We start from the raw sequence: 10,283 nt of genomic DNA, 5'->3' as shown, positions 1-10,283 counted from the left end.
GATAAACCACTGTGTAGTAACAAAATGTAGCTACTCACCAGAACTGTCAGTCAATGAGGAACACATTCCCTCCAAGCAACCAGGAAGTAACAAAACTACAGAGCTGTGAACTTCTCTAGAGAACTTGAGAATACCACTTAAATGTACCTGGTGTCCACTGGCGGATACAGACGGAAATGGGCCCTTGTGTAAGAAAAATATTTGGCCCCTTTGCAGCCCAAAAGCTCCTAAAATGCAAAATTGTACCTGCTGTGAAGGTAGAAATTGGCCCCCTTACCTCTTGGGCCCCTGTGCGACCCCACAGGTTGCACCAATGAAAAGTCCGCCCCTGCTGGAATCACCTTGCCTATCAAGCTCAATTCTTCTCAACCCTTAAGTGAATTGTAGTAGTAACATAATACATTCATTATCTCTTTCATGGTGTAAACAAGATGTGCCTCTTTATTGTACAACTGCTCGTCAGAAAATCAAAGAAGCAGATTTACAGAATTCACTTGTGGCAGTGCTCAATTACTGGATCTTTACAGACGAAATGCTAACAAAACAGCAAAAAGTGAAAAAGTGGCTCCTCCACACTTGTGAAAAACTTAAAGGGTGGAATCTATCAGTCTCCAGATTATCCTATTGACAGCTCAGTGATATATCATTCAGATGTTATGTAGACAGCGCTCAATATTTAATGTGAAGGATTGTGATACATTCATACGGACTGCAGATGCCACTGTTGCTATTGTGATCGACCACGAGCAGACACATGTACTCAGCAATAGCAGCTGTGATGCTTGCAGGCAATGAAAATGACACTATCCTATATATAGAAATTAACATTAGTGGACAAAACAAAAAGTTACATATTTAATGATATCTTATTATTTTTTAAATAACATAATAAAAAATATATTTATGTATATATTTGGATGATAGTTTCCCTTTAAGTCTTCATAAACCGCAAAACTGATGCATTGTCGTAATGTAAGCGACACCTTGACTGCAGGTATCTGCACTAACTTCTAACAGACTGTGGCAGAACTTAGATTTCTTGATAGACTCTTCTGTCTGTTACATGAAAATTTCTTTTATCGAGGCGCCAAAGCCATCTTTTTCACACATTGCCCAGCTTTTAAGTCCTACGCTTTCCAATAATGTGAGCACCACTTTATAGAGCATTAGCTTATAAAGTTCATTTCTCATGGAGAATTTGGTATCTTTCACTTCCAAGCTCCTCGGAATGTTTGGCCTGTAGAGCGGCGTAGCACTGTGAGGGTCTCACTGACGTCCCCCTTAGTCCTTTTTACGTTAATGGTAGAATCCATTAAGATCTACGCATCATAAGAATGAGATCAAGGCTGCTGTGAAGAGGTGTACCAGGACGAATGAAATGTCAATAGACAAGCTGGTCCAGAGGGACGCTGCTGAGGACGTACAAGAACACACCTCGTAACCATTCTCTGCTCTGTTCTCGTCTTTCTGACCCTGGCTGGAATGGGCACCAGTCCGACTGCTTTCTGAACTTGGTCCATCTGACTGCATATCACTGCATACAAGCCAGTCCCGTGCAGTGGATTGTGGGTATCCTTGCTCTGCCTCCATTTTATTGTCGAGGACTTTCCAATATTCTTTTCCTTTGAAGAAATATGTTGCACCTAAGGAGAAAGGCATCATCATTAGCCATATTTCTCCCGTCACATGGCATCAGTGTAATGAGCTGTGCAGATACAGCTATGTGTACGGTGAACACGCACTTCCATACCCCTAATGTCTGCTTAGCATTTTTATTATATTTACGGTGCCTAATTCCGCTCACTCACAAACTTTAACGTACTTCAATATTAAGAATCAAACACTTGCGTTATAAATGCTAGCGATTTCAATTACAAAAGGGAGTTTTATCAAATTACAGTATGTCAGCAGGCAGGCAGCATTAGTGAAAATGAGAAGGAGAGAAGTGACAAGTCTAACCAAATAGTCTTTATATGCCTCGCGCTCCTTTTCATGATAGTGCATGTGATGCCTAGCTACACAACGCATTAGGTGTTTGGTGCAATTGTGCCAAATCTTATGTCTTCAGTCAGATATGTTCCTGATGATTTCTTTTTGTAGCAGAATCAAAGCGGTAGAATTTACAGCCGCCATTTTTAATCTCTGAGGAGCTATCGTATGGTCATTGGGTCACCGCTTCTGTGTAAAAGCTCTATATTTTTTGTTCCTTTTTCTACTTATCTGTGGCTCAGTATGTTAGGTGAATAATATAAGGCTGTTTCAGAGTAAACAGTTAGAGGAATCAGGTAAGGTTTTATTTTAGAATTTAAAATATAACTCAAAAACTTTAAAGGTATTTTAATTTAGAGTCTGATAATCATTTGTGGTGAGGTTGAAAAGCTGACAATCCACATGGACAAAAAAATATTGTGCTATCTACATAATACACCTAAAAGAGTTTTAATGACATCCCATTCTACATCCATAGGCATTAATATGGAGTTGACACCAGTTGCGTACCGTCAATGGCAGCAGGTCACGCTGCTGCTATGAGGCCCGTGAGCAGGGGAAGAACATTGTCAGCGCCAGCACCAGGCCCTCCTATCCGTCAGTGCACGTTCAACTGTATCGGCATCCTAGATTCAGATATAGTTGAAAGTAATGATGAAAGAGTGAGCGTCAGATGATGTTCCCTCTATCATTCTATTCCATGGCGTCTGACGTCTCAGCGCAGCGGGCGTGATGATGTCACTAAATGTCGTCTGCTGTGCTAAGATTTGCAACATATTAGAACACTCGCTACAGAGATTGGAGCAGCGGAGGGAAAAAAGGTGAGCATTGTTTAATATTTTTAAATCAGTACATTGTGGTGGCCATAATACTATATGGAGGACTATGAGGAGTGCATTATACTATATGGCTGTCTATGGGGAATGCATCATACTATATGGAGGACTGTGTGGAGTGCATTATACTGTATGGAGTACTATGTGGAGCATTATACTATATGAAGGCCTATGGGGAGTGCATTAAACTATATGGAGGGCAATGGGGAGTGCATTATACTATATGGTGGCCTATAGGGTGCATTATACATTATTGAGGACTATGGGGTGCATTATACTGTATGGAGGACTATGAGGAGTGCATTATACTATATGGAGGACTATGGGCTGCATGATGCTATGCAAAGAATTATGTTTAGTGCATTATGATATTAAGAGGACTATGGGGTGCTTTATACTATATGGAGGACTATGGGAAGTGCATTATACTGTATGAGGTGCAGTATACTATATGGAGGATTATGGGGTGCAGTATAATATAAGGAGGACTATGGGGTGCATTATACTGCATGGAAGACTATGGGTAGTGCATTATACTGTATGGGGTACTAGTGGGTGCAGTATACTATATGGAGAATTATGGGGTGCAGTTTGATATATGGAGGACTATGGTGTTAGGGCTGGCGGAACGCACCGAGTATATTTAGATATTATTATTGGTGCGTTCGCAGCCCGGGGTCCACCGTGCAGGAGACCAACCTTCTGCTAGCAAATGGTGGCACAATATGGTGGTAGAAGTGAACTCTGTTACTTCACAGAGTCGAACAGAAAGGAAAACGCTGTGCTCTGTTAGCGTCACAGGGGAACACAGCTGCCTAACAGAGCAAAAGCAATCAGTGGTCAAGGAGTAGCAAGCACACAAACACCTCATCTCCGGTGGAGCCGGAATTCTAATGGCTTTACGCCAGCCCTGAATTCACCATACAAACTCCTCACCGGAGGTGCCGGTATTCTAATGGCTTATTTCAGCCGGACCCTGACCACAAGCAGACAAGACCACTGAGTAGCTAAAGCTCATAACATAAGCTGATACTAGCACATGGCAGTGCAACCATGCAAACCTTTTATAGCTGCTGCAACTTCAGGACCTTCCTAGAGGACCAATGGGAGCTGCCACAGTACCTGAGCATGTGACCCCCGACCTCCAATGAGAGGTCTTACCCCGGGCATGCTCAGAAGGGGAAAAACAGGACTTAGTCCCAGAGACGTCTGCTCGCCCCTGACCAGTACTGGCTACAATGGCTGAGCCTGGAAAGGCAGCAGTAACCATCGGCACAGTATCACGCTGAGCCAGACGCTGGGAATGACGTCTCCACTGAGCAGGCTCCACTGCAGCTGGAGAAAAATGGGAGACCGCAGCAGAGATGGTTCGAGACTCCCCCTGTGCAGAGGCGGGAACTCGACCCCTAACATTTGGGGCCTATTATACTATATGGAGGGCTATGTGGGGGCATTATAATTGGAGGGCTATGTGGGAGCCTTTATACTTTATAAAGTGCTATGTCGGTTCCATTATACTGTATGCAAGAAATTTTACAGTGTTAAGGTTTGTGTGGCATCCATCATGCTGCCACAGGCCCACGAACAAAGTTCATGTTAATCAATAAATCTTGGAATAATAAGTTCCACATTTGGATGTGTTTTAAAAATGTTCCTATGCTGAGATTGAGATAATCTTATACATGTGTCCCTGCTATGTACTGTGTAATGGCCGTGTCTGACCGTACAGGAACATGGTCTGATCATACCACAGCTCCTGGGCAGTATAGGATCGATTGTTTCTTTGAGGTAAAACATTGTTTAAAAACAGCCTGGGAAATGTTTTACCTTACAAAAATAATCATCTGCGATCCCATACTGTCCTGTCTGTTACAATCCCTACGAGGTAGTTGCTGAATGGAGTTGATAATAGAAGCTAAAAAAAGGAAAATTACTTAGTACTGCCTCCAGATGAGTAGCAATCCCTATAATTTGTCTTATGGTTTAGAAACAAAATTTCATGATAATTAAAAAATTAAAGATTTTTTGGTTCCACCCAAATTTTGTGCAATTTACGACAATATTATCCTGGTGATCAGAGATGAAAGTTAAAAGGATTATTGTAAAGTTATTCTGAGACCATTAGCTCAATTGGCACTAGCTACTGCATCTGGTAGATCCCAGAAGAAACTATGGCCTTTACCATTTAAACCCTATACAGGGTCCCTGCTGGGTTCCTTCCATGAAGTGGCTGCTGCTTGGAGGAGCAAACCAGAGGCAAGAGTAGTTTGGCTGTCCAGTTTACCAACTGGAATGACAGAACAAGGACATAATCAAAAATTCAAACTGAAGTCTGAGGGATGGATAGCCGGGATCAGATATTAGGTCAGTCAGAACATAGGAAAACAGGCCTAGGTCAGGATTGAGAATAACAGAATCAGACAAAGTGGGGGTAAAAGTCAGGTCTATATCAGGACTCAAAATACAAACACCAGCATCCAGGGAGTTTCCAGGCACAATATCTGGAAACTTCAGCAGGATGATGGGAGTTTAAGTAGGGTGTGGTACCTCAATGGCCACAGCAGGGAGCACACACACCAACTAGATTGGCTGAGTGGAACCACAATCTCAGCTAGACTAAACCCTGGTTGGTCAGTGCCTGTGCTGTCCTGAGATATTAGTTACAATGTCTTTTCCAGTGCCACCCATAGAGTGAATGTCTGGTGACTGAAGTAGGCGTCGCTGGAGCAGATCCAGGTAAAGATGTGACAGTTATCCGGCATGGCAGATCTCCATTCTGCATTGTCCCTGTTAGAATAGGACATGTGCATTATACCAGACTTGGCCCTATCCTGGATCTCATCATACCTAACAGACCGGACATTCAGCGTCTCCCACTCACACACCACCTCCTCACCTCGCCCCCTCTCTGTCGGAGTCCCACAAGGTTCAGTCCTTGGGCCCCTGCTCTTCTCCATTTACACCTTTGGCCTGGGACAGCTCATAGAATCTCATGGCTTTCAGTATCACCTCTATGCTGATGACACACAGATCTACATCTCTGGACCAGATATCACCTCCCTACTAACCAGAATCCCTCAATGTCTGTCCACTATTTCATCCTTCTTCTCCGCTAAATTTCTGAAACTTAACATGGACAAAACAGAATTCATCATCTTTCCCCCATCTCACGTGACACCCCCAACGAACCTATCCATTACAGTAAATGGCTGCCCACTCTCCCCAGTCCCACAAGCTCGCTGCCTCGGGGTTATCCTTGACGCTGATCTCTCCTTCAAACCACATATCCAAGCCCTTTCCACTTCCTGCCGACTTCAACTCAAAAATATTGCACGAATCCGTTCATTCCTCAACCAAGAATCTGCAAAAACCCTAGTCCATGCCCTCATCATCTCTCGTCTTGACTACTGCAACCTCCTGCTCTGTGGCCTCCCCTCAAACACTCTCGCACCCCTCCAATCTATTCTAAACTCTGCTGCCCGACTAATCCACCTGTCCCCCCGCTATTCTCCGGCCTCTCCCCTCTGTCAATCCCTTCACTGGCTCCCCATTGCCCAGAGACTCCAGTACAAAACCCTAACCATGACGTACAAAGCCATCCACAACCTGTCTCCTCCTTACATCTGTGACCTCATCTCCCGGTACTTTCCTACACGCAACCTCCGATCCTCACAAGATCTCCTTCTCTACTCCCCTCTTATCTCCTCTTCCCACAATCGTATACAAGATTTCTCTCGCGTATCACCCCTACTCTGGAACCCTCTACCACAACACATCAGACTCTCGCCCACCATCGAAACCTTCAAAAAGAATCTGAAGACCCACCTCTTCCGACAAGCCTACAACCTGCAGTAACCACCGATCAACCAACCGCTGCACGATCAGCTCTATCCTCACCTACTGTATTCTCACCCATCCCTTGTAGATTGTGAGCCCTCGCGGGCAGGGTCCTCACTCCTCCTGTACCAGTTATGACTTGTATTGTTCAAGATTATTGTACTTGTTTTTATTATGTATACCCCTCCTCACTTGTAAAGCGCCATGGAATAAATGGCGCTATAACAATAAATAATAATAATAATAATAATACCAGCTGGTTTGTGGGGTTGTAACAACATTGGCACTGCTCTGATACTAAAGTGATTGGCGCCTCCACCAGACAACACCTTTAAATCTATCAAATTATTTAAAAGATGTTCATCCCAACACAGAGAATAAGCCATTTATAATTCTGTTGTCTTATTATTGGGCAGAGGAGTCTGTCGGTCTACACAGTGACATCTGCCCCCCTATAGTGCTGCTGATGATGTTGGGTTACATAAATTTTACTGCATGCAAGATTCATTTCCATCCATTAGCAGTTGATATGCCGATATTTCACACACATTTAGTCATTTTTTATAGCTTGGTGTTTGACTAGGTTGTTTGTACCCACCATCGGACCATCCCATTGCATCATCCAGCGTAGCGGGGATCCCTTTCCAAAGGGCAGTCTCTATAGGGAAGCCATCATCCATTCTGTGCTCCCGCTCGTTGTAACACCAGCAGAGGCTGTCCTTAAAGAAATATGTCTTATCATTGGGAGGCCAAGGAAAGGCAGCATCCACACCCCCCAGGGGCAATCCGAAATCTGTGATGGGTCGGGGATATCCTTCTTCTACATTATTATCTTTGAAAACCCAGTAACGATCTCCTAAAAGAGTTGGGAAGAGGAGGTGGGAAATTGGTGTCATTTCAAAAAGATAAGACAATAAAACTCTATGTACTTCCTTCAGACTGGTGTATGTATCTGCCATGGCATGGCTATACATTTCAGTGATCATGCGACAGCACCTTGGCCATCTGGTCTGCCCATTATACTACTTACCTACAGTAACAGTTTGCAGCATACTTTTAAAGGTAACTTTTCAGGTCCCGTGTGCTGTTAAATTGCATCCATGATCTTATAGTTCTTTGTTAAGATATTCCTGTAAAGTTTTTATTATTTTATATAACTGCAGAAATTTAAATAAAATTAACACATACTTATAAACATCGGCTTGCTGTGTGTTTGCGAACCAGGACTAGTGTGGTGAGGCGTTTACTCACTGACACAAATCCGGGTTCAGTAGCTGCAGTCACCCCTGTAAATGATTGACAGCTCGATTATCCAGTCATAGCAATGCTCTGCAGTATTAAAGGGAATGTCAGCAGCTGTTTGCTATTTAATCTGAGAGCAGCATGAGTTAGGTAGGAGAGCCTGATTCCAGGGATGTGTCACTTATTAGACTGTGTGCTGTAGTTTCAATACAATCAGTGTTTTATCAGCAGGAGATTATCACTGCTAGACTAGAACTCATGTGCAAGGCAGTCAGGCTAATCTTTGTAACCCTGCCCCCACTATTGATTGATTGTTTGTTGACAATGCAGAGTGTACACAGGAATCTGCCAATCAGGGCTGTGGGTGGCGTTATTCATGGCTTAACATTCTGACCACTGCTACATCTACAAAAGAGAAAACAGGGATTCTATTAGAACTACACCAAGCAGTCCAGAAAGTGATATATTGCTGGAATCCAAATTTCTACCCCTATCTGCTCTCAGACTACATAGCAAAAACCTGCTGACAGCTTCCCTTTAACCCTTTTCCGATGTTGGGCCCATGTCGGAATCCCTCCCTTTGATGTGGGCTCCGGCGTGGGTCATGATGGGTTGGCATGACAACCAGAGATCTCCAGCAGACCTCTATGGTTGTCATTGCCGGATTGCTATGAGGGCCGCCCAGTGGTCGGCGCTCATAGAAGGCAAGCATTTCTGCTAGATACAGGTGATTTGATCATTGCCTGTATGTAACAGAGCCGATCAGACAACTGCAGCTTCAAGTCTCCCTTGGAGACTATTGAAGCATGCAACAAGTAAAAAAAAATGTTTTTAAAAATATCAAAAAATATAACAGTTCAAATCATCCTCCTTTCGCCACGTTCCAAATAATAAACAAATAATAAAACATACACATACACATCAAACATACACATATTCGGTATCGCCGTGTTCAGAATCACCCGATCTATCAATATAAAAAAAGTATCAACCCAATTGGTAAACGCTGTAACAAGAAAAAAATTAAATGCACCTGAATTACGCTTTTTTGGTCGCCACTACATTGCAATAAAATGCAATAACGGACGATCAAAAGATCATATCTACACCAAAATGGTATCAATAAAAACGTCAGCTCGACGCACAAAAAATAAGCCGTCACTCAGCCCCAAATCACGAAAAATGGAGACACTATAGGTCTTGGAAAATGGCGACTTTTTTTTTTTACCAAAGTTTGGATTTGTTTTTCACCATTTAAATGAAAAATAACCTAGACATGTTTGGTGTATATGAACTCGTAATGACCTGGAAAATCATAATGGCAGGTCAGTTTTAGCATTTGGTGAACATGGTAAAAAACAAAACAAAAAACAACTGTGGAATTGTACTTTTTTTTTGCAATTTCACCGCACTTGGAACTTTTTTCCCCGTTTTCCAGTACATGATATGTTAAACCCAATGGCGTCATTCAAAAGTACAACTTGTCCCGCAAAAAAAGGCCCTCACATGGCCATATTGACCAAAATATACCGGACTAGTCCTGGTTCATTAGGATACAGCGAAGTACTACTATATATAAGGTCATCTTACCAGGGCCGGTTTTAGGCAAAGTGGGGCCCTAGGCAAAAGTTTAAAATGGGGCCCCAAATACTAACATATTGCACATGACACAGAAACATTTTGGTTGTAGCTACATGCGCTGATTTCAGGCCACTAAACGAGTGTGATCAACAATATTAAAGTCATTCGCCACTTGTTTCCCAGCCTCTTTACACTGGCTGAGGAATAATGATGGGGACAGAATGATCACTAGTAAATAAATCATCTTAGCAGCATATCTGCAGTTTTCACTGGGCGATGTGCTGATGAGAACAATGATTTTTGTTCCGGCATAACCAATCCAATTACTTGATGAATATCCTGAATTTTGCACTCCCTCTAGTCCTCCATATAGTATAATACACCCCCATAGTCCTCCATATAGTATAGTGCACCCCCATAGTCTTCCATATAGTATAATATACTCCCCCTAGTCCTCCACATAGTATAATACACTCACCATAGTCCTCCATATAGTATAATAGACTCCCCATAGTCCTCCATATAGTATAATGTACTCCCCCTAGTCCTCCATATAGTATAATACACTCGCCATAGTCCTCCATATAGTATAATACACTCACCATAGTCCTCCATATAGTATAATAGACTCCCCCTAGACCTCCATATAGTATAATACACTCTCCATAGTCCTCTATATAGTATAATAGACTCCCCATAGCCCTCCATGTAAGATAACAGACTCCCCATGGTCCTCCATTTAGTATAATACACTCCCCCTAGACCTCCATATAGTATAATACACTCCCTATAGTCCTC

At 42.8% G+C, this 10,283-nt stretch overlaps 1 protein-coding gene across 2 annotated transcripts in view; it reads right to left on the bottom strand.

The window, feature by feature from the left end:
• Nucleotides 1–413: 413 nt before the first annotated feature.
• Nucleotides 414–10,283, bottom strand: part of MMP17 (matrix metallopeptidase 17) — a 217,939-nt gene continuing 208,069 nt past the window's right edge. For both annotated transcript variants that reach the window (XM_077293320.1, XM_077293321.1), the window contains exons 9-10: nucleotides 7,261–7,518; nucleotides 414–1,643 (exon numbers count right to left, since the gene is read on the bottom strand). In XM_077293320.1, the coding sequence (XP_077149435.1) occupies nucleotides 1,327–1,643; nucleotides 7,261–7,518 (575 nt within the window). In that variant the 3' untranslated portion in view covers nucleotides 414–1,326. The remainder of the gene's footprint in view (nucleotides 1,644–7,260; nucleotides 7,519–10,283) is intronic.

This window comes from Ranitomeya variabilis, chromosome 1 (genome assembly GCF_051348905.1).
Source record: "Ranitomeya variabilis isolate aRanVar5 chromosome 1, aRanVar5.hap1, whole genome shotgun sequence".
Lineage (NCBI taxonomy): Eukaryota > Metazoa > Chordata > Amphibia > Anura > Dendrobatidae > Ranitomeya > Ranitomeya variabilis.
Note: the sequence above shows the minus strand (reverse complement) of the source record. Positions and strands in the feature narration are given on the sequence as shown.